This window comes from Alternaria burnsii (assembly GCF_013036055.1).
Source record: "Alternaria burnsii strain CBS107.38 chromosome Unknown 208, whole genome shotgun sequence".
Classification (NCBI taxonomy): Eukaryota; Fungi; Ascomycota; class Dothideomycetes; order Pleosporales; family Pleosporaceae; genus Alternaria; species Alternaria burnsii.
Genome location: NW_024066137.1, coordinates 37,817 through 64,415, shown reverse-complemented (window position 1 = coordinate 64,415; position 26,599 = coordinate 37,817). Strand labels below are relative to the sequence as shown.

Genomic DNA, 26,599 nt, shown 5'->3' with positions numbered 1-26,599 from the left:
GCGTCGAAACCTCTCATTGCTGCATCTATCTTTATCGAGCTAGAACCTGGACACCTATGCCCATTTCCAATAGCTTGTTTCCCACCAGCAGGAAATAATAATCCGCGTACACCAATCCATGATCAGCCCATCTCCTTGGTGCGAATTCATAATTGTTGATCGTCGCACCATTCAAAATCGTATCTCCAATGCCTATGTCAACGTGCTGTGCTACTTCCTCCACACGACCATGCTCTACCGTCTCGATTCGGGTTTTCGTTTCAATCAGTGCTGCCGCTGGATTGAGGTGATTTGCACACACAACCTGGATTATACTCAACGCTTCTGCGAGATATCGTGAAGGTTGTCCCAGTTCAACGAGAGCTTGATGAATCAGCAGCATGCCGTAAGATGCGATCACCGCTGCGCTAGAGTCTGGCGGCTGACCTGGTCCCACAACATCTCGTGCATCAAAATCCCATGGTACCACACCAGAATCATCTAGCCGAGCGATGAAGAAGTCCGCCGCCTGTTGGCTTGTGCGCAGGAACTCCGCGTCGTGTGTCCAATGGTATGTCTCCGCAAAACCGGCTATTGCCCACGCTTGACCACGAGCCCAGCACGAGGTGTGCGAGTAGCCTTGATTGGTCAACTGATGTTTGATTCTGCCGGTTCTTGGATCTAACACAACCAGATGCGTTGTCGAACCATCTGGCCGTATATGTGTGCGAGCGGTCGTGCGAGCATGTTGCACTGCGGCATTGAACATCTCGGTGTTCCCGCTCTTCGATGCGGCATAGAATAGCAAATCGAGATTCATCATGTTGTCCTAGTACAAGATCTGTCAGAGTTTCCAAGAGACGTCTGGCTATTGTTATACTTACTATGATCACCATGTAGTCCGTCTCCATGTTTTGAAAGTTGTACTTCTTCGTCACACATGTGTCCCATGACCGGATGCATCCTAACTCCTTGTTGTACCGAGAATGCAGGGTATCTGCGGCGGTCTTGATCGTTTCAAGAGCTCGAAGATCGTGGTTCGATTCGTAAGCGATTTTCGCCCATGGCATGACCATGAATCCAAGATCATGCGTCGATTTGAGCCTTGCGTTACGATGGAGATTCTCTGTCCAATATTTGCACGCGTGTCTGATCAGATGTCAACAACGAATACGGAACCACGTGCAGGAGTCTTACTCTAGAGTCAGAAGATGCGGTAAACCGCATTGATCCCCTCTCAACAAGCCGAATAAATGTTCGTATTTCTTCCGTCGAGCCAGTAGTAGACACAGACTGCCTGGAAAGAATCCGGACGTCCAGAATGCTGGATCTCTATATATGTACTCCGCACCCCCGGGCTCGGTATATTCGGGGAACAACGTAGGTGGTGAGGGCTGTCGTAGAGCTCTAGCTGCGACACCCCATATTTTTGCTTCGGTAGAGGGTGCATACAAGTTCCAGAGTTCTTCCTTGTCTTCTTGGATTAGTAAGCTACAAGCTGGGAGCGGTACGGCATGTTCGACCGTTCCATTGGATTGTTTTCGAGGCGACTCTCCCTCATATGCCTCTACAGTATCTTCTGCAGTCCGATGTCGTTTCCGCGCATGCGAGAGGCTAGTTTCGGTTACGGTCAAGGCTGCCATGGTGTCCTGTAGATGCCGTGCTAGTGATCCGATCACGTATTCGATGGAACGCGTTGTAATCTAGTGATCAGATGTACATATGAATTAATAGTAATGGATTGACTTCTCTTACTTTGGTTCCTTTGCTTCCGGTATCGCTGCCGGCGCTGATCCATCTCCGTGGTCAGGCCAGCAGCTTCCGGCCACCGGGCAAGCTCCGGCCCGTCGTCCGTCTATCCGTGACCTATGTCGAAATAACCCGTTTCCGCATCGTGAGACGAGTCGTGGCAAGGATCAATTATGACTGCTCATCTTGCTGGGTGATCCTTCCACCTGCACTGTAATGCAGGCAATGCCGATAGGACGAACGGCAGGGACAAATTCCGCAAGCAAGAGGTATTGACAAGCGCCGTCCTGATTGGATCAACTCAAGTCTAACGCTTGAACGAAGATAGTTTTACCGCTACGGGAAGAATGAGAACATAATGTATCGCTCGAAACGATCCTCAAGTTCACAGGTCTATCTTGTGGAGTCCCAAGGGAAACGTCAACATCCTGCTGTGATGATTGCGTCCGTAGTGATTCACATGTCTGATTTGCTTTTTTATCGTTCCCCAACATGTTAGATCTTCCAGAGTCGCTCTAAGCTATCTCAAACATAAATGCGATCTCGCGAGATATACTGTATCTCTTTCACGGCGCTCATGCAACAATACACGTCAGCAGAGGCAGTCATTGAGTTGCATATCATTGTATAGTCTATGCATGTGAAGATGGGAAAGAATTCATCTGAGACTCTAACAGCTGGCTGATTGTATAGTAAGCACTACGGCTCATGTATATATCATGAAACAACCGACCCTCTGAAAATCTCCTTCTCAACGAGCGTCTCGATCGCAGAGATAAGGACTAGATCGCTTTCGCACATGCATTTTGCTGAAGCCATTTTTGAGTTTGAAGGCCATCTGCTTGTATGTCCAAACTCAGTACACGTAACGAAAGTTGGGGTTCTCCGTATCTGTCAAGTCCTGGAAAGCAAGTTCATGAGTGACCTCGCTGATGACAGCATCCTTCCGACGGTTCCTTGCCATCAGAACAAAACGGGTCAGTGCAATCAGCCCGATGTACAAGCCGTATATGACGATGTGCACTAGAAAACCAGGGAGGTATCGTGGCGCGTCTTTCGTCTGGAAGATCTGAGGCGCGATGAGGTTGCCGACAGACCATCCCACGAACACCATTGTCATCACCATGCCCTTCTTGGTTTGGCCACCGATATTACGAGTGATCAAAGAGATGATCATGTTGCCCTGGGCGCAGAAGAACTGGGTGCAGTAGAAGGCGATGAGCATGCCGCCAGAGTTTCCGGGATTTGGCACCACAGTGAGGATGACGATCGTGCCGGCCATTGCCGGTATAGTCCAGAGCTGTAAAGAATCAGTCTTGATGCCGTATAATGTACATTCGACCACTTACGATCATCATGTAGCAACTCTGGCCCGTTTTTTGACAAGCTTGTGCCGATCCGATCATAACGATGATCAGCCAGGCGCCTTGAGCGATATTGAGGAGCTGTGTTTGGAGGAGTGAAAATCCGAATTGGCGAATGATGATGTTGGAAAAGACTCCAAGACCGCCAATGATCAAGTTCGCCACGGTGATGAGCGCGACGCAGCACCACACGAAAGGATCAGTGAAGGCTTCCTTGACTTGATACTTCTTGTACTGCTTGTTCCTGATGCCTGTCTCGTTGTGACGGACACGCTCAATAAAGAGACGCTTCTCATCCTCCGAGTAGCATTTGGCCGCCATAGGACTGTCAGGTAGGAAGTAGCCGATAGCGAACGACCAGACACATGTAACAAGGCCGAGGATAAGAAACAGCAGCTGCCAGTTCTTGATGGGACCATCGGTGAAGTGAGAGACACCGAAGGCAAGCAGACCACCAACCTACATATGTCGTTAGTTCATATGTTCCTAGAAGCTTGAAATACTCACCATCAGTTGTACACCAGACATGCAATACCAAAGCGAGTTGAGAAGAGACTGCTCCTCGCGAGTGTACCACATAGAGGTCCTGAGCCATGATTAGCGGAATTTCGTACATCACCGCATGGTGCACCCACAGCAACATCATAGCAGGCTGAACACAGCTCTCAAAGAAGCCCAGAAGGAAGCGCACAGCCATGAGCGATGCAAAGTTGGTCGATGCAGCTGAGCATGCAACCACAGTACCCCAGATAAACACGTTCACGGACAGCATCTTGGCAAGCGGCAGCTTCTGCAGAAGGAAGTTTTGCGGCCACTCGCCGACAAGAATACCGATATATAGGATGGTACCGAGCCATTGATACTGTCAACATGTCAGCGGCTACGACACTAGCTAGCCCGAGAGAAGTACCTCTTGCCCAGCAAGTTTAGCATCCTTCTGAATGCCCATGATAGAAGCAAAGTTGAGGGTACCCTTGTCGAGAGACTGACAAAAGTATGTGACTAGTTGAATAACCAAGATGCGGCGATTCAGCTTCCAAAAAAGACGTCTGTTCGTTGCCGCATCGATTTCGATTGGAGGGCCTGTGGTGTAGCGTAGAGTATCTTCATCGACGGCTTCTGTGTGGAGAACAGCCTCTTTGGAAGTACTGTCGTTCGTCTCGTGGTGATTGGCCGTGTTGACTCCTGCTTCGAGTTCTTTGGCGGACATGATAGCCAATTCTCACTTTGATGCTATTAGAGGATCGAGATATGACCTTGTGCAGTCCTGCGATCTGGTCTGCAGCAGTATATGAATGATCCTGTGAAGCGCACTCTCCACTCGTCTCTGCATAGCATCTCGCATTATGCGCTTTGACCTGACCTGCCGCGAATGCCCCGACGGAATGCGAATACTGGAGTCTGGGGCCCCACGGACCAATGCATATCCGATGTAGCGCTACGCAAATTTGGGGTGGGTTGCGCAAGGTTTGCAGGGTTGAGATTCCGCTACGGGGTTCGGGCTATGTCCCGGAGCTTAGCCCGCCTCGTCACATCCAGGGCAATCGTGGGATCATTTCCTACCTCACGCTCTCACTCGACCACGCGCCGACGATCACCTTCTCCCTGCGACAGACCATAACCTTCTAGTTACCCGCCCGCTCTGATCACATGGAGTGACTGGGGAAAATGCGGAGAGCAGTAGCGGTCGTCAGAACCAACAAGCAGAGTGGAGACGACATGATCGCCGAGCTGCCTTGAAGCCAGCGACGACGATGGCCATATAAATTCAGCTCCGTCGCCTACTATGTTAACTACACAACGGCAGTAATTCATCCCCCTAGCTATTGCGCCATGCATTTCAAGATATTCACCTGCTCAATCGCCCTTGCTACGCTGGCTGTTCCAAGCATAGCTCAGCAACATCATGAAGTAAAGCAATTTGCTCACCCGGGTGCACTTCATAGCTCGAAGGACATCGAACGCATCAAATCGCACGTTACGGAAAAGGATGAGCCATGGTGAGTTCATATCCTGTGTTGTCGAACACAAATCAAGTGCTGACACGTTTTTCACGTTTAGGTACAAAGCTTTTCAGCATCTGTCAACCCGGCCGATCGCGCAGACTACCTGGAAACCAAATCCCAAGAATATACTCGTACGATCAGCGACTGGCACTGCCCCTGGAAGTAACCTCACCAACAACTATCCTTCGGCATACCGCGATGCTCACTCTGCCTACGGGCTCGCTCTGAGGTGGTTGGTCACAGGCAACAGCAGCTTCGCTGATGCCGCGATCAAAACCTTAGATGGCTGGGGCAGCACCTTGAGAGGTATTGACGGCAATGAAGATATGTACCTCGCCGCCGGTCTGTATGGATATCAATTCGCCAACGCCGCGGAGCTTCTTCGTGACTATCCAGACTGGCCGAAGAAGAATCAAACTGCGTTTGGCAACATGTTGAGCACCGTATTTGCTCCAAAGAACCATTACTTCCTGACCACGCATAGTGGTAAGCCTGACTTTTACTATGCAAACTGGGATTTGTGCAATATCGCCTCTATGATGGCAATCGGCATCTTTACCGACAACACGACGATGTATAATTGGGCTGTGGAGACCTTTTTGAACGGTTTGCCAGACAGTAGCATCGTCATCAATGGCGCTCTCCCGTACTTTTCCATTGCGAACTTCACGGAGGAAGGGAGCGGTAAGACGCTGATGCAGGGCCAGGAGGCAGGCAGAGATCAAGGCCACGCAACGTTGTGTTTCGCTCTCTTGGGCGTCATCGGCCAACAGGGACACAATCAGGGCGTGGATCTATACGGCGCTTATGGTAATCAGATCTTGAATGGGTGAGTTGCGCACGTCTTCAAATCATGGGTAGCGTCACATATTAACGATACATCTAGCGCGGAGTATGCAGGGAAGTTCAACTCCGGGAATCACTCTGTCCCATATACGCCATACCGCAGCTGGGAGGGTGTACTTGATGTGGTTTCAGAGAAACAACGCTTTGCCGTCCGGCCGGGATTCGAGGCCATCTATGCGCACTACAACGATGTCAAGGGAATGAATGCATCCTGGACTAAGGCATACCGCGATTTCGTTAATCAGAATCTGACTGCGGACATTGAGGGCGGTGGTGGCGATTATGGTCCAAACTCAGGAGGATACGACGCATTCGGTCATGGTACCCTGCTTTATAGGATCACAGGCCAGTAGTCAATCCATATCTGGCGACCTGTGAGCTTCTATGTCCATAGACGCGATGATCGGCTCAGACTTGGCGGTCATATAGTTGTTCTTTGTATAAGATTCTACATGTAAACCACTGCTGGATTTTTGTCATTTCCAAGCACTAACAAGCTGAATTACTAAATAGTCCATCTGACCGCTGTCTAGAATCCTGTATGAAAGAATTGACCGCGTCCTGAAAGCTATTATCTGCCAACACAGGGTTGTGTTCTTTCTCGAAAGATTAATGTACCTGTGCCACCCGTTCATGGAAATGGTCGCACAGCTCGTGCAATCTGGTGAGCTTGGCCAGCACCTTTCTTCGAATGGCCACTACGCTGCCAGTCTATCGCAGAAGGTCAATCCTTTACGCTTAGGAACCATCTGGATATCTTTGTTGCTCCCCAGTTTCCTTCATCCACTTCATCATGGAAATGGCATTCGGGCCAGATGTCTTCCAACGCCGCCACGTAGGGGGGTAGCGGCAATCATTCTACCAGCGCGACCATAATCTAGGATGCACCGTTGGTTGTTCGGTTCGACAATAACTTCTTAGCCAATGCATTTTCCACTGATAGCTGTGGCAACGACTTCGGCATCACCGTGATAGGCGATAAGACAGCAATGCGCTTCAAAACGAATCCCTGGCTACCTGTTGCGTGCGACAATTGAATAAACATCAAATCGTACGGTGGTCTAGCTAGGCACGTTACTGTTGAGGAATCTTATGACGCATTTGAATACTAACTTCTGCTTAGCCGTAAATGCTTGTTTGCTGTTTAGAGTTCTTGCATCCTACCTATATGTCGCCTGCATAAGAATCATTTGGTTGCGAGAAGGACCAGAGGCAGGTTTCAAAAGCAAAAAGTTCCATCAAAACAGCCCTGTGGTATCAACACTACGCTAATGCCGTGAGCCCTGCTAAAACAGGTCTGATAAATGTGCGACTCTCAAGGAGGCTGAATCTATAGGAAGCATAGTCTTGCCGGGACGAGTTATTTACATTTCATTAACTAGTTTCTGTCATGTTCTCGACAGTTCCCCTCTTGATCAAGCATCGAGAATCTGTAACGAGTGTTGCAGTGCGCTTATTCTAGTACCGGGCCTAGGGGAACCAAGCACGAGATCCTGCCGTACTAGGATAGGGGAATCACATTAGAGAAGTTCTTGCGTATAGATTTGAAGTAAACAAACGAGGACTGGCAGAAAAAGGCAGTACGCCACAGTCGGCTATGAGATGATTCTAATGGCCAAGAGGTGTTTGAGCAAATGATTGCGAATCTATGCGAACAGAGGGGAAAATATGCTATTAAATGCATGACATATCGCTCATGTATCCATCTGGTGAGGGGATCATTCATTTGCATGATCCTGGGTGGAAATTGCGCAACATCGAGAATGACGAAGAGACAAAGGCGATGAGGCAGCGGTCTTGATTCCAGTCAAAAAGCTGCGAAACTAGTGTTTTACACGGAAACATCTCACAACCACCTGGCTTTCCGAATCCTTCACGTCTTGTAGCGTTCATGTCTACAAGTGTTCCACGAATTGTGAGATGGGTTGACTAAGTTCCATGCTACAAGAACTATCGACCTCTCCATGGTAGTGGTGATTCGTTGTATCCTGTGGTACACCTGGGCAAGCTGATCTATAACCCTCCTGACCCTAACAGGAAAGTGCTTATTGTGTATAAACGCCGAAAAGTTTATGCTGAGATTGCAAAGACTGTTCTAGAGATGATCGACTCAGTTCTACTTTACTCCAGCTAAATCAATCGGTTTTAGACCGTTTGGTAATACAGTGCCAGTCATGATCACTATACCAAGAAGCTTATTCACGGTTGCAGTGATATTGACTTCTGTGGTTAGCCGTATCGTTGGCAGAGGAAATTGGTAACAGGAACTAACGCGTCTGGACGACAGCGAAGCATTGAAAGCTACTGCTGATCTGCAAATTAGCAATGCAGCGCTATGGCTGTTATTGACGTAGAGAGTGACGTGCTAAGAGACCGAACGCTTACTAAATACGGCGCGGATGCAGTAGCTCCGTCCGTGCTTTTGCCTCAAAGTTTCAGATGGTGTAACGTCCACCCAGAAGAACTCCTGCGACATGGTACTAGGTTCTTCCTTATTGACACTCAAGGCTGCAATTCTTAGTGACACACTAAAAAAGACCGGAGACCATGTGTCCGCATGCTTCAAGGTGAAAGTGGCGTTATCCGTATCTCATTAGACCAACCAGAGAGAATCATCCATCCTATACGAAGGCTCCGCTTTCTTCAATAGATTGTATCTCTCCAGATCAGCTATAAGGTCGCTCTGGGCACACAAGCCATCCTGTTTCGAAGAGAGAGGTGGTCATATATTGGTATCCACACACTGATTGGCAGAAATATCCAAGGATGATTTTACGGAATATGTTCTCACCCGTGCGTTAGGAGAACAAATGAATGCTGCAGACTTGCTGATTGTATAAAGTTCAGGCTCAGCAGCACAGTCTACTGAATGATTTCCAACCACGATCATACCCTCGGTGTACTACTTGTCAACCCGGCTCTGAATATAACACCGTCGAAATGAAGATCTCAGCTATTGCTTCAGCGTTCTTGGTTACAGCTGCCTCGGCGGCCACAATTCCCCAGGCTGCGTCTTCGAAAGATCTCGAGGCACGTCAACAGACCGGCTCGTACACCATCTCAGGCCTTGGGTCGCGTAAGAGACAAGTCACTGCCGCAGGAGCCAGTTCTCTAAACCTAGCGATTGCCATGCTCGAGACTGAGCGCATGGATACGAATGTAAGAAACCACCTGTAGCCAAAGCACAGCCGCGGCCTTCGCTAACGAACAATACCATTCATAGTACGCCTATGGGGACAACAAGCAGAACGACGCGGCCAACTTCGGCATCTTCAAGCAGAACTGGGGCATGCTCCGTGTATGCTGCAGCCGCTTCAAAGGGCAGTCACAGTCGAGTTGGAACAACGGCGCTGTTCTGAAGTGAGTCCTTACCTACCCTCGGCACGATATCCACGAACGTGTTCTGACTGCGTGACTGCTAACAGCTCCAACCTTAACGCCGACGTCCAGTGCTTGAATGAATGCCAGTCATACTATGGTCAGAACAAGTGGATCGCTGGCCACCGTAATGGCGAGACTGGTCTCAATAACCCCAACACTCAGGACATTCGCAGTAAGTGGCGGCAGCTACTATGGCTGTAAGACGTGAGACTGACCCTTGAGCAGACTACATCGATGGGGTCAAGTACATTGAGAATCAGTTGTTGACGCAACCAAACGGCCTTACGAACGATGTGCGCTACTATATCTACGTCGTTCCGATCTAAGAGGGAGAACCAGCGGAGTGTGATCGTAGTGCCAGGAGATGTACAAGAACTTAGGACAACGCGACTCTTTTTTTGTTACTATGAATCATCTTTAGGGCACGACTGTCCCTACTTATATGTGCAAATGTAGAGTTACAGGACGCCAACCAGCATACCTTCATTTAGATGCTGTTCTCCTCTCAAGCGCAGTACGCAAATATCATCATATATGTCTTTGAGATGACCTTGGATCGAGCTTTAGTCTATTCAATTTTACAAGGGGTGATTACGCTGCGTAATCAGGTCAAATCAGCGATGGTCAATATTACGGCACCCTTGATTGTTACGAAGCTCTCTATTGATTATCGCCTTCTTGTTTCCCTTTCTAAGCTGGACTCTGCTCCGTTACAACTTCAAAGCTCTATCAAGAGCACTGCTTGGTCATGTTCCTACGAGGACTTTAAGTATACTCACGGAGAAGACGTTACTCATTACGTTTGCCGTTATTGGTGAAATCCTCCCGCATGGAGGTTTAAAAAATCAATACCAGCAAAGACAAACGCAATTATCATAAACCTTATAAGCAAGAAGAGTGGCCTAGAAAGTAGAAAGACTAACTCTCGCTGTGTTCATTCTAAGTGATCGTTAGAGTCGCTACTCGCTGCTCCGTCAACTTCAGACAAGTCCGTTGGCCAGGTCGGATTAGTGCCGTTTCGTCACTTCCGTTGTACGCATCCAATGGGGTGTAGTGTAATACGCTAAGCCATCATTGCAGATGTCATCGAATCGTTGGTAAGAGTCGACTTATGTCGCAAGGCAGGCGTTCAAACGGGCAAAGTTTTCAGTGTCACAACTATCAATACATCTATCCATACCCCCCTCTTTGTAGAATCCGCTGGATTGATCTACCAAAAGCATCAACGACGTCATTACTTGGACAAGAAGGCGCATTTGCACCTATTTTGACTGCGGCAATCAACGTGACAGCCGACAGATGAATCTCAGCCATTAACTTTGTGGGGGAAAAGGCCCGCACACAAAGACTGCTACTTTCGCCATTGACAGCTGATGGTGCAGGAGACGCCGACAGGAGGCGGACAATTATTATTAGCGGCATTGCAGGGGTGTTGCCTCTTACCCTAGAATCCGGAGGTGCTGCGGTAGTGTCGTCGCGCCTGCTTCGAAATTGTCGGTGCCAAGGCCCTTGTACCCTACTCAGGGAAATGGGCTAGAAAAAGGAAGGGTCGACTATACTTTGGGAAGCGAGAGGGCGGGGTCAGCAGCACACCTCAATCGTCCCAACACCAGCAGAACTTGGTTCTCACAGCGTACGAGCGGCCATGTCACCTATAGAGATCTCACACCATCGGCATCCATACCAGCGTGAACCTAACATCATTACGAGCTTCCAGTTGTATCATCCTAAGCGTGCAGCACACAATAGTCGTCTGTGGCAGCCCGACCCAAGCACTTGTACAGAAATGCTTTTTGTGGCTTTCCGATGTTCGGTCCGCCCCGAGCGCATTAGCCAACAGTTTCCCCTCGTCGGACTCCACTACGTACGCTTGTTCTTACACATTGCAGCGTCCAGCATTTTGAAATCCCACATAACGTACAACAAAACGCCCAGCTACGCGCTACAGATCTTAGAAGCATACACCATAATCGCGGAGTTTTGGGTGGATTGTTGCAGTATCACTCGCATTAGCATTGCAGGACAGTGAGCACATAATCAATTCCTTTGATCTGCTCTTTGCTTTTAACACACACCGCCTTTATGAAGCGGAGTGAGTAGTCTGTGGCACGCAAGACGTTGTCCTCTTTAGCATGCCGTGCGAGCGAGAGCCAGTTATAAAAGAAGACTTGAAGAAGCAGACTTAGAAATACCAACACCGCAACTCGTCTTCCTACGATCACAATCTGTCCATACCCACATCTCCCCAACCCCCAACTAACACAAAACCCAGCCAGCATGGAAGGGGAAACTCTTACCCGCGCTTTCATCATGGAAGTCAATGGCCAATTCGTCGTCAACCCACCCAAGTCCGTCGAAGACGACAATGACAGGATTCCCTCCAGACTCGGACCCCGCACGGATGCCGCTGTCCTCAAACTGACCGATGGATACTTGTCTAGTGGAGAGTATTACATGGGCCGGTGGGTAATTGAGCCGCGCGCTCTTATGCCCATGCAGGTGTTTTGGGCGAAAGACCAACAGTCGGTACAGCCGTGCCAGCGCGATGGGCCGGAAGAAGATCCTCAACTCAAGACGAACGGTGTGTTGCTACATGGTCCCTGCTTATACAGATTTCGACATCAATACTAACTAATGGCAAGGTTGTCCCTTCGGTACGAGTGACCGTGAGTATGATCTTGTTGCTCTGCTGCTTGAAGGTATGGGTCGTAGTAAGTATCCAGACTGCGATGGGTTCATGTTGGGACCGGCTGTTAACTTTTGGTAGGTGAAATCAAGTTGCACTTCCAGTAGCGAGGCGGAGCTATCTAGCAATGGATGACTTGGTGGCACTGCCAGTCGTTATGTAGGTAATTCATGGGATTTGCTATGTCATGGTGGTTCTTGGTGGTCGCTGTGAGACATGAGCTTTACTCTGTTTGCGGAGGATTCGGGATAGTGATGACATCACTTCGAATGAGTCCAACGCAAGCACTGCTGCTGTTCTGTCTTTGGTAATGTGGAGCAAAAGTTGATTGAATCGTTTCTCCCCTTAGATGTCGTGACCTTGTTGCTGTGGATTAGATCTCGGGATTGGATCTTGGCGGATTCAGTATACGCACTTCGGATCGACTAGACGCCTGATGCATCAACAAAAATGAATATGACGCCACGAACCTCGTACATGCATCGCAAGTACATGTCCAAGTTACCAAAAGCTCATTGCTTTTCGCTGACCTGGTCTGTGTAGCTTGGTTGGCTTTCCAAACAGACGCAAACTATTGGTTTAGTGGAAAACAAGCTACACCTTCCAACCACACGCTGCAAATTTCGGAGTAACAAGCTGCACCTAGACGTGTTTACATATTCGTACGGTACGAGGGAGTGTCATGCTTGTCGCTTTTGAAGTGCGCGGCTCCATGAGCCGAATGCACACCACTTCAAGTATCATGATGCTATTGCGAAGCTACTTGACGAGGAGTCTGCGGAACACGGAGTCCTGAAGTCTTGAGTGTCAGAATAGACTGGCGCTTCAGAAAACCAATGTGCTGATTTTGCGCGCCCGTTCGAAGTTCCGTGCGTTAAGTAGAATATATTGCAACTACAAGAAGCTTCCGCTTGAGAAGCGGTCGCCAAAACCCTTCGACTTGCTGAGCATCTCCCTCTTCTGCTTATGGTTCAAATTCCCGCTCACAGCCATGTCTTTCTCGTAATCAAACGCGCGCTTGCTCGGATCGTCTTCCTTCTCTTTACCCGTACCCCTATCCTGATGCTGCTCGACTAGACTCTTGCCTCGTGTCGCCTCAATCTTCTCGCGCATCTTGCGCGCCCTCCGCTCCTCTTCCTTGGTGCGCTTCGACTCGGATGTCGCAGGCGCCGCGTTTGTAGGTGCCGCGATACCCAAGGCCTCGTCTTGCAGTCGCTTGAGCTTCTGCTCCGGTGTCTCGGTCCATGCGCTGCTCATGCCGCCTGTATTGCCTGCGCCCTTTCCTGAGTTGAATTTGCGCGCGCGCATCTTGGTTGGGTCCATGCGCGCGGCGAGGTCGTCTTGTGTGGGTGGTAGTGTCATCCACTCGTCGCGTTGTGCCTTCTTCGGCGCGTCTGTGAATTGTGGCTCGCTATCGAATGCGGACGTCGCCATGTTGTCGTCGAAGCCTGAAGACATGCTGCCAGCTGGAGGTGGGGCGGGACCAAAGTCGTCATCGCTGCTGTCCGAATCTGAGTCGCTATCTGCAGGATTGGGCGGTAGTTCGTCGAGAGGCGCTGGTGGTGGTGCGGGCCCTACTACTCGCTTTGGAGCTGGCGGAGGCGCAGGACCGACGTCGCTGTCTACGCTGCTGGACCGTGATGGTGATGGCGATGGCGGTGGTGAGGATGCGGAAGGCGGAGGTGCTGGGCCGATGACTCGTCTGCGCTTGTCTGTGGATTCTGGACTTGATGGTCGCTGGTCGTCGTTATCGCGACTGCGCTTCGCCGGGTGCGGGGGCATTGCGGGTCCTATTGAAGGCATTGTGGGCTGAGGATTTGAGGTTGCTGGGCTGTACGCGGCGCGTTTGGTTGTCGCGTGGAAGTGACGTTGGGCAGGAGCTTGGACCTTCACCCAACGGTGCGGCAGCTGCGGCGATCTGCGAACTGCGAACTGCGCCTCGAGCTCCACCGACGCGCCATCCTTGCCAACCCTCGTGGGCGACCTTCACAACCTCGACTGACGTCTGTATCCGTGGCATACACGCTCGGTTGCCGCTCTAGCCGCTAGACCGCCTTCTCATTCGCCTTGCCCGTAGGCCACATCACCACAGTGCCACGAACCGCGACCAAGACCCCCGCGTCGCCCACGGTCAACGCCCGCGAATCACGAAGCTATACCGCGCAAAGAGTTGGTGTGCGCCTGAAGCAATGCTTTGCGCAGAACGAGGCAGATGAGCTCAGATTCGGGAGAGAGCCACTCCAGCGCTCACAACGACCATGGAGATGAGATAGACGTGGGTGAAGGCGCCATGGGCGCTTCTGACATGGAGGACAACGACGACGCTCAGTCGCTAGACAACGGCTCCGAGGGCTTGACCTTTGTCCGGACACGGAGCAGGAATACACACGAAGACGCGCAAGAGTCGGCTTCGGAGTTGTCTGTACGACCCAGACTGACAGTCGAGGAAAGCCCTGCGTCGACGGATATACCAGACGATACGCCTTCGGTGCAAGTAGGTTGTCTTCTGGAACGACATGGAAGTCCTCTGACCAAGACAGGGTTCCGGCATATCCTCACCAACCAGCAGCGTCCCAGTATCGCACAACTCGCTCCGCGCCCACCGTCCGACTTCATTACAGCCCTTTGAGCGTCGCTTCTCCTCGCGCCTGTCGCCCTCGCCATTGTCGTCCCCGGCCCGTGGCCAGTCGCCCGCATTCCTTTCGCCGCATTCGCGACAATCTTCCGTGTCGAGTAATGCCGCCTTCCACCAACTGTCAGATGATGGGTCCGAAACTCCGCAGGCGCCATGGGAGGTTGTGCGATGGACCAAGCTGAAGAAGATAACTGGCCAGGTCTTCTCCGAGATTGGCAAGCGCAACTTCGGTCGGCCAACGTGTCTGAATGTCACCGTGTCGCTGGCAATAGGCACGTCGAAAGGTTTCATCCTCGTCTTCGACTACCAGCAGGTCCTCAAATCCATCATCGGACCGGGCACCAAGGCCGTCGAATGCGGCTCCATCACATCGCTAGCCATTGCCGCTGATCATTCGACTATCGCTGGAGGACATGCAACGGGTCACATCTTCACTTGGGAGTTGGCGAAACCAGCCAAGCCATTCCTTCACATTCCGCCCCTCGAGAGGGCCAACCTAGAGGATCACAAGTCGGATGGCCATGTGTCTGGTGTCGCCATTCTCCATCTGGGCTTCCTCGGCACCAGGCATACAGCGCTCGTCTCGGCCGATGATGCAGGCATGGCATTCTCCCATCTTGCAACGCGTGGCCTAGGCGCTATCGCACGCACAGTTAAGACTACGAGGATCCTGGGCAGATACCCAACTTCTGCAAAGTCGTTGGAAAAGCCGCGGAAACCCAGTTCTGTGCTGGCTTTCGCTCCGCTCCCACTGGGAAATGTGGAACAGCCCACGGATAGCATGGGTTTGACCGCGCTTCTGACGCCCTACTTGCTCGTGATAGTGTCGACTACTCCAGTCGCGCAGACACAACACAAGGCACCTCGGCCAAAGGACGTGGAAGCACACAGCGCATTGAGTGGATGCCTAGCCTGGTTCCCTGCTGTCAAGCTGAAAACCGCCACCGGTCCTGGGAATGCAGTCTCCAAGACCAAGCTCGTATATTGCTGGTCGAATGTCCTCACTATATTAGAGGTCGATCACATTCTACCACCTCCATCGGAAAGAGAAAAGCCTACAGAGCTCCACTTTCGACCCCGAAGTCGTTGGAAGGCTGAAGAGGCTATTGTTGCAGTTCAGTGGCTTAGCAGATCAGTTCTCAGCGTACTGACCATCAGCCAGCGACTCATGATCTTGGAAGACAACACATTGCGCGTGACAGACTCTTTCGACTTGCTGCAGAAGCACATATACCACTCGGATCTGTTTTCGAGACAGCTCAAGCCCGCTATTGAACATCTTGACGAAGAAGACCCGTCACTGCATGGAGTCGTATCAGATGCCTTCTACATGAGCTTTCGAGCTTACAAGGGTCGGCTTTTCCTGCTTGGCTTCAACGACTGCTCGATCGGTACGCTTTCAAATTGGGCTGATCGTCTGCTGGCGTTGATGGAAGATGGCGACTACATAGCTGCTATTGGCCTCGCGACTTCGTACTACGTTGGCGACGCGGATAAGCTTACAGTCGGGCTGCCTGAAGATGACAAAGCTCGACATGCCTTAGTCCAGCCGAAGCTGATCGAAATGATAACAGCGTCGCTCAAGTACTCTTTTTCTCGCGAAGATGACATTGACAGCGATTCATATGAGCGACGATCGAAGGAACTTGCCGAAGTAGTCTTCGCTGGCCTCATCTGTATGGAGGAGTATGACTTCCTTTTTGAAGAAGTCTACGATGCGTATGAAGAGGCGTCAGCCGAGAAGGCCTTCTTCGAGACACTTGAGCCGTATATTCAAGATGATGAGATCTCATCGGTACCCCCAAACGTCCTGAAAGACCTCATAACCTTTTATGCGTCGCACAACCGCTCTACGCAACTTGAAGAGATGATTTGCCGGCTCGACACAGGTACTATGGATCTGAATCAAGTCACCACACTTTGTCAGCAATACGTGTTGTACGATGCGCTGATCTATGTGTGGACAAGAGCCATTGGAGACTACATTACGCCGCTCACAAACATTCTAGAGCTCATCAAATTGGTGGACTTTGATGTGGATGAGGATGAAAATATTTACCTTACTGCCGCGAAGAAGATCTTCCCATATCTCGCGTATACTTTCACGGGTCGTGTGTATCCTGGAGGCACATTCATGGATGACAACCAAGCCTACAGTGCGAAGAAGGAGATGTATCGATTCGTGTTCTCTGGCAAGAACCTGCAATGGCCACCAGGCTCGGACGAGATCATCCTCACACGGACCGATGGCAGTGCGGAGCCACCATTCCCGTATCTGCAGCTCATACTAGACTTTGATGCTTCGAGTTTCATGAGTATGCTGAACGAGGCCTTCGAAGACAGCTTCTTGAATGGCGAACAAGACTCGCCCAACGGAGCCCAGCCAAATGGGACGCAGCGTGGTTCCGCTCTCACGCCAACGCGCCAGTCCATCATCAACTACCTCTTTGGCATCATGAACACGGACAACTTTGACCCGGAAGACATCATCTACTTCTACATGTTCGTCGCGCGAAATTTGCCCAAGTATCCGCAACACATTATGCTTCCAGGAACCTCGCTTCATCAAATCCTTGTCGGCCTCTGCAAATATCCTACTGACACCATCAAAGAGGACTGCCAGCTCTCAGTGGAGTATCTGCTTTCCATCTATCATCCGCCCAACACTCAAAGCCTTGTACCACTGTTCCAGAATGCAGGCTTCCATCGCGTACTGAAGTCTGTCTATCGCGGTGCACACCAATACGCTAAACTGCTCGAAACATACCTTGTTGATGACGAGGACGAGGAAGCGGTCTTTGGATGTATCGCTGACATTCTGCGGCCTAGCAAAGGTCTCGTCAAGAAGCAAGTCAACGAGGTAAAGGCAGTCATTGTCGATCGGGCTATCGCTCTAGCCGCCGTGGACGCATCACAAACTGCGACTACACTGAAACAATATGCGCCAGACCTGCTGAATCCGGTTCTAGACGCCATCGAGGCTGAACCTGATGCCCAATACCGCTATCTGGAGGCTCTGATTGAACCAGATCAAGACGGAGTAAATACGAAGACACTTGTCGACGACAACCTTCCTTCCGGGTTTATCGAACGCTATGTTCAGCTCATGTGTACCTACAATAGTGCCCATGTTGCAGACTTTGTCAGCTCGTTGAACTCTAGTGATCTGAAATTGGATCCCGTACTACCGGCGCTGGAGAAGAGCGGTGTCGTAGACGGCGCCGTAATACTGATGGCTCGTGACGGCCTCGTCCAAGGTGCCATGGATCGACTAGTGAGGCACCTAGGCACACTCGAGACTGCATTGACAGGCCTCATCGGCGCCGCAGCAGAAACACCTGATATTGCCAATACTGAAGAAGCAGTCCATGACCTCTTGGAAGACATCCAGAAGTATATCAAAGTTGGTATTTGGCTATGCCAGGGACAAACGCGGTCAGCTGAGCGGAGGCTGGAGTCAGCCATTGACAGGCGGAAGTCTGCATACGGCGAAGTTCGGGAAGCAGATTTAGCACCAGACGAGCTACTATGGCTCGAGTTGGTCGATACATCCGTACGCCTCATCAGAGATACATCAAGTGCCGTCGCAAGCCATGACGCCTCCATCGCATCAACGAACATGGATCAAGCCGACACCGTCGACACCGCCCGCATCGTGGCATCCCTCCGCTCCACCATCCAACAAACCTTCTCTGCCCTCCTTACATCAACAACCATACCACCCACCCGAACAAGCACTCAAACTCGCACAAGCACCCAGACGCCAGCTGCTCGCCCATCTTTGAACCAGCCACAATCGAACCCCTCCTTCCTTCGCATCCTCCGCTGTTTCCTAACCCGCGCCTCACACACCTACTCGCCCTCGCTCTCCGACCTACGTTCCGTCCTATCAGAAATCTTCGCCGCGTACACCTTCGAAGAAACAATCCTAAGCCTCGCAAACAGATTCTTAGACAAAGAGTCTTTTGAACACGTTGCTGAGATAACCGAGCTGAGGAAGCGGGGCTGGAGACCTAGGGGACAGGTGTGTGAGGGCTGCAGAAAAAGGTGTTGGGGGCCGGGAGCGGGAGGTAGCGTGTGGGAGGCTTGGGAGAAGCGCGAAGAGTCTAGGATGAAGGCAAGGCTGGAATGTGGCGGTAGTGCTGGGCGCGATGGGGAGGCGAGTGGCAAGGCGAAGGGGAAAAGGCCTAGTCAAGCGGATGTTCTAGAGGATAATGAGGGAGAGGAGAAGGAAGAGAGCTTGGTCCTCTTTGCTTGTAGGCATCTGTGGCATCGTGGGTGTTTGGAGCGCGAGAGTAGTGCTGTTGGGCAGGAGCAGAGTGCGGAGGGGGGTAATGCAGAGGTGGGGAAGATGATGGGGAGGGTAGGCTTGAAGTGTCCGCTTTGTTGACACGATGCTAGAGTAGAACGTAGATGTGTTGATGGTAATGCATGTTTCCTTGTATTGCGCCTACCTGAGATTTGGACAGCGGGCGGTGAGCGAGACGAGCTCCGGCGGAACAAGACCAATGCTATTTGACAATCAAACTGTTATTTGAAGCACATCGTAATGGCCGTTGCGATATGAATTAGGCTTCCTCTAGATGATCCGAAGACAACCCTACACTCTCCTGAGCGGTCCATTAGATGTTGCTACCGCTCGCGCAAAGATTAGTCACCACGACGTTAGCACTTCAGATATCATGTGACTAGCCTTGGCAGGCTTCTATCCATGTGTCATCCTCACTACCATCGTATGTACCCAGCACAAGCATAGCTTGAATGCGATACGACGCTCAGTACCATCGCAATGTGCGTGAGCTTCACTGCGATGCTTGCCACAAGGCTGTCTACACGTACGTTGTCGCCGTCGCTGCGCAATCAGGGGAAGACGCTGTTAGATAATGCCGTCTTCGTACCTCCGCACCAGCCTCTTTGCGATCATCGACTTGCCTGTGTGCGCTAGGCCAGGTATCCAGGTAGTGCTGACCGCAACATCAACATTTTCCACGACTTTGCTGCGATGGCACTAATTGCATACCTACGTCGACTTTGGCTCTGTGCTCGGGCGACATGAACAGTACGCTTATCTTTCCTTATCGGGACAGCCCTGTTCTAGGTCACAGTCTACAGCTACAGCCTCGTAGAATGAACGGTGAGCAACACACCGACCGACGTAGTGTTGTTGTTGCTACACCGTAATACCGGCAGCGACGGTAACTCCACACTCTATTTTTACGCGCGAGTGATGCGCATGTTCCGATCCGTGTGTCGCCGATCGCAACCTAATTCCACAACCACTAATCGTCACCCTGCAAACATTTGCCCCCTCTGATGCACGGTTTCCTTTCCTGCAGCTTCCGTGTATACGGGGTTGTGGGTATTTTTCTCCGCCGGGTGTGGCGCCGTTGGCCTTTGCTGGGGTGACGAAGCCTCGTGTTCTCGGTCATATGAGCTCACGATGTTGCGGATTGCAGTATAGATCGGCGCCGAGAGGGACCACCTTCATGGGTTGATGGGGGTTGCAAGGGATCCGCATACGAGATCAAAAGATGTATAAAGAGTGAGACGCAGTACCTCACAACCTACCATCACAATCGACAACGACATCCAACCTTCACTTTCCAATTCAGTCAACAAGCTCATCAAACATACCTCAACATGAAGTACACCACCGCCACCATCGCCGCCGTCACCATGGCGCTCGCATCCGCAAAGGACTGCAACCTGCCTCCCATTTCCGAAGCCGTCGTCCCCGGCGACGTCTTCAAGCTCGTGGCTCTCCCCAAGGTAGCCAACGAGATTGAATGCGAGCCCTTCCAAGCCAAGGCCAACGGTCTCCTCATCGGCGATGACTTCCAAAGCGCAAACTGCACCACCCGACTCCCCCGCGACCACGCCTCCTTCGTCCTCAACGGCCAGGGCCTCTTGTTCCTCTACACCGGCGACACCCCGGATAACTTTACCGCCCAGCAGATCTTCGTCGACCGCTCCGGTATGGGCCAGGGCAACATTCAATATGGCACCGGTCTCCCCTTACAGATTGGCAAAAACCAGGAGTTGGGTCCGTTCAAGATCACAGAGACGAGCGACTTGGTCTTTGATAACGGTAATGGTGCCGTTACGGCGTTTCAGGCTTGCCCCCCGGCTGATGGGGACGAGTTGACGGGATGGAAGGTCTGGCTTGCGGGTGCAGACAAGCCGGCTGGTAGCGAGGGATGTGTTGGGCTGAATGCTAGGGCGGTTAAGGAGACGAAGCCTGAGGCTTGTGAGTACTCTGTTTACAACGCTTAGAGAAGTGGTTGGGTTATGAATGTTTTGTAGATGTAATGATAATGCAACGAGTTCGGATCTCTGTCGTTAATGTCTTGTCTTGTTTGTTTCCACCTTATTACATTTTATGAAAAGACATCAGAGAGATGGATCAGTGTATTCGATCTGGCGGAACCATTGTCAGTGGATTCTTGACAGTCTAGGATTATGTGCAGGGTATCATCAGTATAAGGTAATGCCAGCGTGGAAACTTTGGACAAAGATTGCACAGATGTAAGAGAGCACTGCAGGCTTAGCACACTCGAGTGGATTCGCTCCATTGCGCGCCAGGCCCTTTCAGCATACGTGCATCGTTGAGTCTTAGTAGATTTGTTCCCATCGCTAGTCTTCGCCGCTGTAGCACAGTCGCGCAGTGCGAGCGCACCTCAGATTGTTTAGCACTTCAGCAGACTAGTACACCTTCAATTACTAAGAAACTTCGAAGGAAGCTTATCGTCTTTTGCCTCACATCCGCCGCTGTTATAGCTAACTTTCTCTTGTGTGCACAGTGCTCTCAATGCGACTAAGTTGTTAGTAGCGAAACGAGTCGGCATCTATCTACTTGTCTTCCTAAGCTATTGCTGAACATAATAAACTGTGACGTTAGATTTCAAATGTACTAGCCTAAAGTCATTCTAGGCTTCTATCGCTCATCTCCTCGTCGTCGCTGTCACCCAAACAGTCTACGCGGCACTTTCGGATATCTCTAGTAGAAAGCCCCGTCTGTACGCTGCATGTGCGTTACTTTTTTTACTTCTTCTTTTACTAGTTCTGTCATCTTCTTTCTTTTGAAAAACATAAGAGCTGTTGTTGAAAGTTGCTTCAACGAAACCTAACTAGCAGAGGCTTGAACGTGCTTAGTGAGATTATCGTTACTAATATGACAACGCTGTAGGGGCACTAGCTATACCCTAGACTTTTGGCTACCTCTGATGTGTCGGGCAGCATCTTGGGATCGACTATCAGCGGTATGTTTAGTAGTCTCGTCAGCTGGCGTTGGATCAGATAGATTAATTTGCCACTCCTTGTAATCCTTTTCTCCTTGATTGTGGTCTCTCTCAGACTACAATCACTTCAACATTCTCTGCTTTGCGAGCTGCGGCGCTTCGACAAGATTGAAGTTCTTCTATTCGCGGCAGAAATCATTTTACCCGTGTTTCCGGTGAGTTGGCCAGGCAGTCTTTACTCTTCGAAGTCTTTACGTACGTTTACTGATTCGGCTTGAAAAGCTATCCTTGTGGCTTGCTTTCTGTAGGGGCAGGGTAATCACTCAAGTCATGCTGCATCGAATCTTCACGTCGATAACTGCATTCGCTACATCAACGAGTGTGTTCATACATGTACTATCATTATTCTCCACACGCCAATAGCTGTCACTTTTGTATCAAGCCGTCACGGCGAAGGCAGTGTTACAGTCAGCAGTCTCTGTGGTGGTAACATGCGCACTAAGCAGAGTAGCGGGTGTTGTGTGAGTCACTGTGGTTAGCCTAGCTAACATTGGGTACCGTTGTAATTCTCGTATAGCCTGGCCTTCTACAGCTGCAAGATCTAGTCTACTCATTTTATTAGGTGCTAATTTATCCACCACGATCGTCTATCGTCTACTAATGGCGTAGGATACCGACACTGATCTCTTGCTCCGCTTGCTTCCTCCTACACTATAAGCAGGCGAAGTTCGCATTGATGATATAAGACTAGTTACTGGAATACTCTTGACCTCTCGTTGTCTTGGGGGCTTGTCAGGTTATCGATATGCTCTGCGACATTTAGCAGCTACTTCTCAAGTTCCTTCGGCACTATTGGTAGTCTGCTAATATATTTGGAACATCTGCGAGACCCTGAAGCTACTGTAGCATTTATACCGCAACCAAGGGCGCTCGACATGCCAGACACAACCCCGAGCTCATTGTCCATGCCTACCTGGTCTACGACAGAGCAGTTGTACACGCAATGACTGGTTTTGCAAGCTTGGGTTTTTCGTCGTCTCTCTCTGTCCGTGATCTGACCCTAGACAGGTCTGAGTGAGGACAGTGGCGATTTGAAGACTGAGTGACTAATCCAAGAGTAGAGAAGGATGCCGGTCCGTCGCGAAGCGGCAGAACAGCATTCGCATCAAGCATTTCGTAGTAGCACACTAGTAGCAAGCTCAATATGTTGCGATACCACTGATGATCACGTGTGCGAGATTTTTGTTTCCAGCGATGCGTGGCTTCCGAACCTGTACCGGTAGCCAAAGCTTGAGAAGATCACCATGTGTCCGGCCCATGACGTATCGTAGTTAGCCGATGACCAGACATCCAAGATTCCATCATGATTGCATGTGTGGGCAGCCAATTTTACAAAGTGGCAAATCTACAGAGCCGCAGAGTTGTCTTCACCAGCTCCTTCATATGCAGCGCATCACATTTAGTCATAATCCTGGCACAGCGGTCGCCGTTATGTCGCCATGCTCGCCGAGCGGAACCCGTCCAATACAGGTTCACCAAATCGGCCCGCTGGCACCCAAACGCCCAGCATTTCGGTAGGATAGATGTGGTTTAGCCCATTGAATTGTGCTACCGGCAACGGCTCTCCGTCAACGTCGGCTATGGCAGCGAAGTCGGCCGCAAGATCGTGGATGACTGACAGCTGTGGCTGAGGCATCAGCATCGCGGCATACTGGAACCATCTGCAACCGAGCGGCGTCGCGCAGCATCATTATAACCAAGCTCTTACAACCTCGACTTAGGCAAACACGAGTGCACTCACTTGAACTAAGCTGCGATCCCCTTTTGTATGCTCTCGATGCAACAACATCATCTCTTGTGACCAGCTGTGACTACATGGTCGAGCGCATAGCCCTTCATCAACAGTTCAGTCAACAGTAATTTCATCTCGTTCCAGAGTCAATTGCAGTCGTTGTCGTGGGCAGTCGCGTGTGGATCGCGGCCAGCGAGCCGGTGCTGCAGCTTTGATTGCGGTACACCATATGCTGGACCGGCTTGTTGCTGATTCAAGAAAACACTGGGATCGAGATCACAGAATGAGTTCCGTGAAGCAGCCTCACGAATATCTATCGATAACGTTGTGACTAAGTTGTGCAGCTTCAAAAAGTGAGCGGCAGTTGTGACGGAGACGGCAGAGAAGTTGCGGGCACTGATGGGGCCTACGCTAGACTGGGTTGGGCGATAGATCTTGCTAGCACTAGCGCAGGGGAATATCAACGCCAGTTATTCGCTCCTTGCCGCCAATGCTCCGGGGCGCGGTACCCCAGAAAACCTTGTCGATACGCGTGGGCCCTATGCACTTGCTTTTTCGTTTGCTCCAAGGCAGGCAGGCAGGGCAGCTGATTCAGCTGCTGCTTCGATGGCTCGAAACCACGTTTCTATGCAGGAACAACTCGGCATTTGTATCCGAATCATATCGACTGTAGCGCTGGGGACTTGAACGTGCGCTAGGAACTGAGGAAATAAGAAAATGTCATTTCCGATCTCTCGGTGACATAGGGCCGGAAGGCTTGATCTGGCGTAAAACCCGCCCGTCTACACCCATGGATCCGGATAAGGACCCATGCGGCTGAAGCCGAGTAAGTGTCAATCGATTGATCACACTGATTGCGCGTCAGCCCATCACTAGTCGAAGTTTATTCGCAAAGTCGTGAGTCTTGATCGGTGAACAATGTCAGCTAACAGTGTGATAACGTTGCCAAAATGCAGTCTGCTATGAAGAGGAGCGGTTCATGCGAGTCATCCCTTGTACTAGTAGGCTTGGACAGACAGGTGAACCTTGGAAGCCTCGCGCGAAGACATGCAGCTATGGCGCCACCAATCCTGGCATTCAGGCGTGACATCTGCACAAGGCCAATGAAAGCCCGCTTGCACCTGGACACAATTGCCAGGCCAATCAGAGCTTGAACCTAAGCCGGGGAATTCATTCCGTCCCCCTATGGTGAACAAGATCATCGCTATGGGCGACACCTCCAGAATGCGCCACAAATCCTAGAAACCCATCTAAAGCCCATCAAGTGCCGTGAGCGAAGACGTCTAAAAGATCCCATGGAAGATGTAGTCGGTCCTGGACTGCGAACTTCGCCTTCATCCTCTTCCCCTGATTGCCTTCAGCAGCAGATATTAGTCTGCCAAACGCGACAGCCCTCAATCACCTAGTTCTCAGTGCGGATTCTTTCTCTACCTTCCGCTGATGGGGCATACCTAGCCGCCGATCCCCTCGACGTTGTTCTAACAAGCACATGCGCGAACACAACGCAGTCTTCGCGTTCAGCCATGGCAAAAGAGCAGGACGTGGGCGTGGTCGGAGGGGTAAATGCATCATTCCCAATCCTCATGACCATGGTAGCATTCTTATCCATCGCGCTGTACAACGTCATCGAACTTACCTTTCTCGTCTTCGCCATCTTCAAAAAGCGTAGCGGGCTATATTTCTGGAGTTTTGTCGTGGCCACTTGGGGTATCGCACCCCATGCTGTTGGATTCATCCTGAAGTTCTTCCAGGTTACCACACTAGACCTGCTATCGAGCGCGATAGTGGGCATAGGCTGGGGATGTATGGTGATAGGGCAATCTGTCGTTCTCTATTCGCGCCTGCATCTCGTTATCCGAGATCGGTCTCAGACACGTTGGGTACTATACATGATCATCTTCAACGCTATCGTTCTCGGGATTCCGCTTCTGGTTCTAGCGATGGGTACAAACTCTCAGCAATCGGCTCGTTTCCTACCGGGGTTTTTGATATACGACAAGGTCCAGATCGTGGTGATCTGCGTCCAAGAGTTGATAATATCCATCATCTACATCTACGAGACGGTACGTTTGCTGGGAAACGACACTGATGGCAACGGCCGCGGACCTCTACAGAAGCTACTTAGACACCTCATCTTCGTCAACATTGTAGTCCTGATCCTCGACATCACCCTCCTTGCTGTCCAATTTTCCGGTCACTACGAGATTCAAACAACATATAAGACGGCTGTATACAGCATCAAGCTCAAGATTGAGTTTTCTGTCCTGAATCGGCTTGTCAGCATAGTGGAGCACAAACACAATGGTGGAAATCCCGGTATCAAAACCCTCTCTCTGAGTCCATGGACTCAGAGCCGGAAGACGCGCTTGAGCACCAAATTTGATGGCCCTGGCGCCTTTTCCAAGATTGAAGAGACTAGCTCGTCAGGTCATAGAGGAAAGGACTCATTCGTGGGGCATCTGGAATACATCGCCGCCAGGGAGGATCGTTGAAGGCGCGTGTACCGGACAAACAAATATTTAGGAGAGAAGTTGCTATCGCCCTCGTAGCTAATAGATCCATTCCACGATCTTACCAGTCACTGCACGAAGGTTGTAGGAACGGTTGTCGAGTTGCGCTTTACTAATCGAGTGCTTCACAGCTTGTGCAACGCGATCAGCACCTCCAGACGGGGAATTTATAGCCTGGACCGTCCAAGAGTCTGTTAGTGACAGACGATCGCCAACCACTCTAACCATCAACAGCCATCCTTGACTATGCGGCGCGTCGTCGCACTGCGTACGACACCGGCAGAGCCTGGACCATGCTGGACTTCTGAATCCACAAACTAACCGCCAGCATAGTTGCTGACACACTCGCTATCGTGGCGAGGAGGCGCTGGGGGCCGTCCACGAGACTATGAACAGCGGCAGCCTTACTCGGG

At 50.9% G+C, this 26,599-nt stretch overlaps 9 protein-coding genes across 9 annotated transcripts; 6 read left to right on the top strand and 3 right to left on the bottom strand.

The window, feature by feature from the left end:
- Positions 1-31: 31 nt before the first annotated feature.
- On the bottom strand, positions 32-1,622 carry GT037_011283 (glycoside hydrolase family 88 protein; the record flags this gene model as incomplete). The annotated part of the gene is made up of 3 exons (XM_038936330.1): positions 32-808; positions 864-1,128; positions 1,177-1,622. 3 exons carry the CDS (start codon positions 1,620-1,622, stop codon positions 32-34), a joined length of 1,488 nt encoding a protein of 495 aa, XP_038781002.1.
- A 962-nt stretch (positions 1,623-2,584) lies between these two features.
- GT037_011282 (mfs general substrate transporter) lies at positions 2,585-4,302 on the bottom strand (the record flags this gene model as incomplete). Its single annotated transcript, XM_038936329.1, has 5 exons — positions 2,585-3,028; positions 3,078-3,551; positions 3,600-3,678; positions 3,728-3,954; positions 4,003-4,302. The coding sequence occupies 5 exons, from the start codon at positions 4,300-4,302 to the stop codon at positions 2,585-2,587; spliced, it is 1,524 nt and encodes a 507-aa protein (XP_038781001.1).
- A 623-nt stretch (positions 4,303-4,925) lies between these two features.
- Positions 4,926-6,297, top strand: GT037_011281 (gpi anchored protein; the record flags this gene model as incomplete). Its single annotated transcript, XM_038936328.1, has 3 exons — positions 4,926-5,092; positions 5,154-5,927; positions 5,985-6,297. The coding sequence occupies 3 exons, from the start codon at positions 4,926-4,928 to the stop codon at positions 6,295-6,297; spliced, it is 1,254 nt and encodes a 417-aa protein (XP_038781000.1).
- A 2,587-nt stretch (positions 6,298-8,884) lies between these two features.
- GT037_011280 (uncharacterized protein) lies at positions 8,885-9,651 on the top strand (the record flags this gene model as incomplete). The annotated part of the gene is made up of 4 exons (XM_038936327.1): positions 8,885-9,103; positions 9,168-9,304; positions 9,370-9,497; positions 9,551-9,651. The coding sequence occupies 4 exons, from the start codon at positions 8,885-8,887 to the stop codon at positions 9,649-9,651; spliced, it is 585 nt and encodes a 194-aa protein (XP_038780999.1).
- Positions 9,652-11,602: 1,951 nt separating this feature from the next.
- GT037_011279 (uncharacterized protein) lies at positions 11,603-12,118 on the top strand (the record flags this gene model as incomplete). The annotated part of the gene is made up of 3 exons (XM_038936326.1): positions 11,603-11,906; positions 11,968-12,036; positions 12,093-12,118. The coding sequence occupies 3 exons, from the start codon at positions 11,603-11,605 to the stop codon at positions 12,116-12,118; spliced, it is 399 nt and encodes a 132-aa protein (XP_038780998.1).
- A 787-nt stretch (positions 12,119-12,905) lies between these two features.
- GT037_011278 (uncharacterized protein) lies at positions 12,906-13,814 on the bottom strand (the record flags this gene model as incomplete). The annotated part of the gene is made up of 1 exon (XM_038936325.1): positions 12,906-13,814. One exon carries the CDS (start codon positions 13,812-13,814, stop codon positions 12,906-12,908), a length of 909 nt encoding a protein of 302 aa, XP_038780997.1.
- A 487-nt stretch (positions 13,815-14,301) lies between these two features.
- GT037_011277 (uncharacterized protein) lies at positions 14,302-19,036 on the top strand (the record flags this gene model as incomplete). The annotated part of the gene is made up of 2 exons (XM_038936324.1): positions 14,302-14,505; positions 14,552-19,036. The coding sequence occupies 2 exons, from the start codon at positions 14,302-14,304 to the stop codon at positions 19,034-19,036; spliced, it is 4,689 nt and encodes a 1,562-aa protein (XP_038780996.1).
- A 1,250-nt stretch (positions 19,037-20,286) lies between these two features.
- GT037_011276 (uncharacterized protein) lies at positions 20,287-20,919 on the top strand (the record flags this gene model as incomplete). Its single annotated transcript, XM_038936323.1, has 1 exon — positions 20,287-20,919. The coding sequence occupies one exon, from the start codon at positions 20,287-20,289 to the stop codon at positions 20,917-20,919; it is 633 nt and encodes a 210-aa protein (XP_038780995.1).
- Positions 20,920-25,199: 4,280 nt separating this feature from the next.
- On the top strand, positions 25,200-26,168 carry GT037_011275 (uncharacterized protein; the record flags this gene model as incomplete). The annotated part of the gene is made up of 1 exon (XM_038936322.1): positions 25,200-26,168. One exon carries the CDS (start codon positions 25,200-25,202, stop codon positions 26,166-26,168), a length of 969 nt encoding a protein of 322 aa, XP_038780994.1.
- Positions 26,169-26,599: the final 431 nt, after the last annotated feature.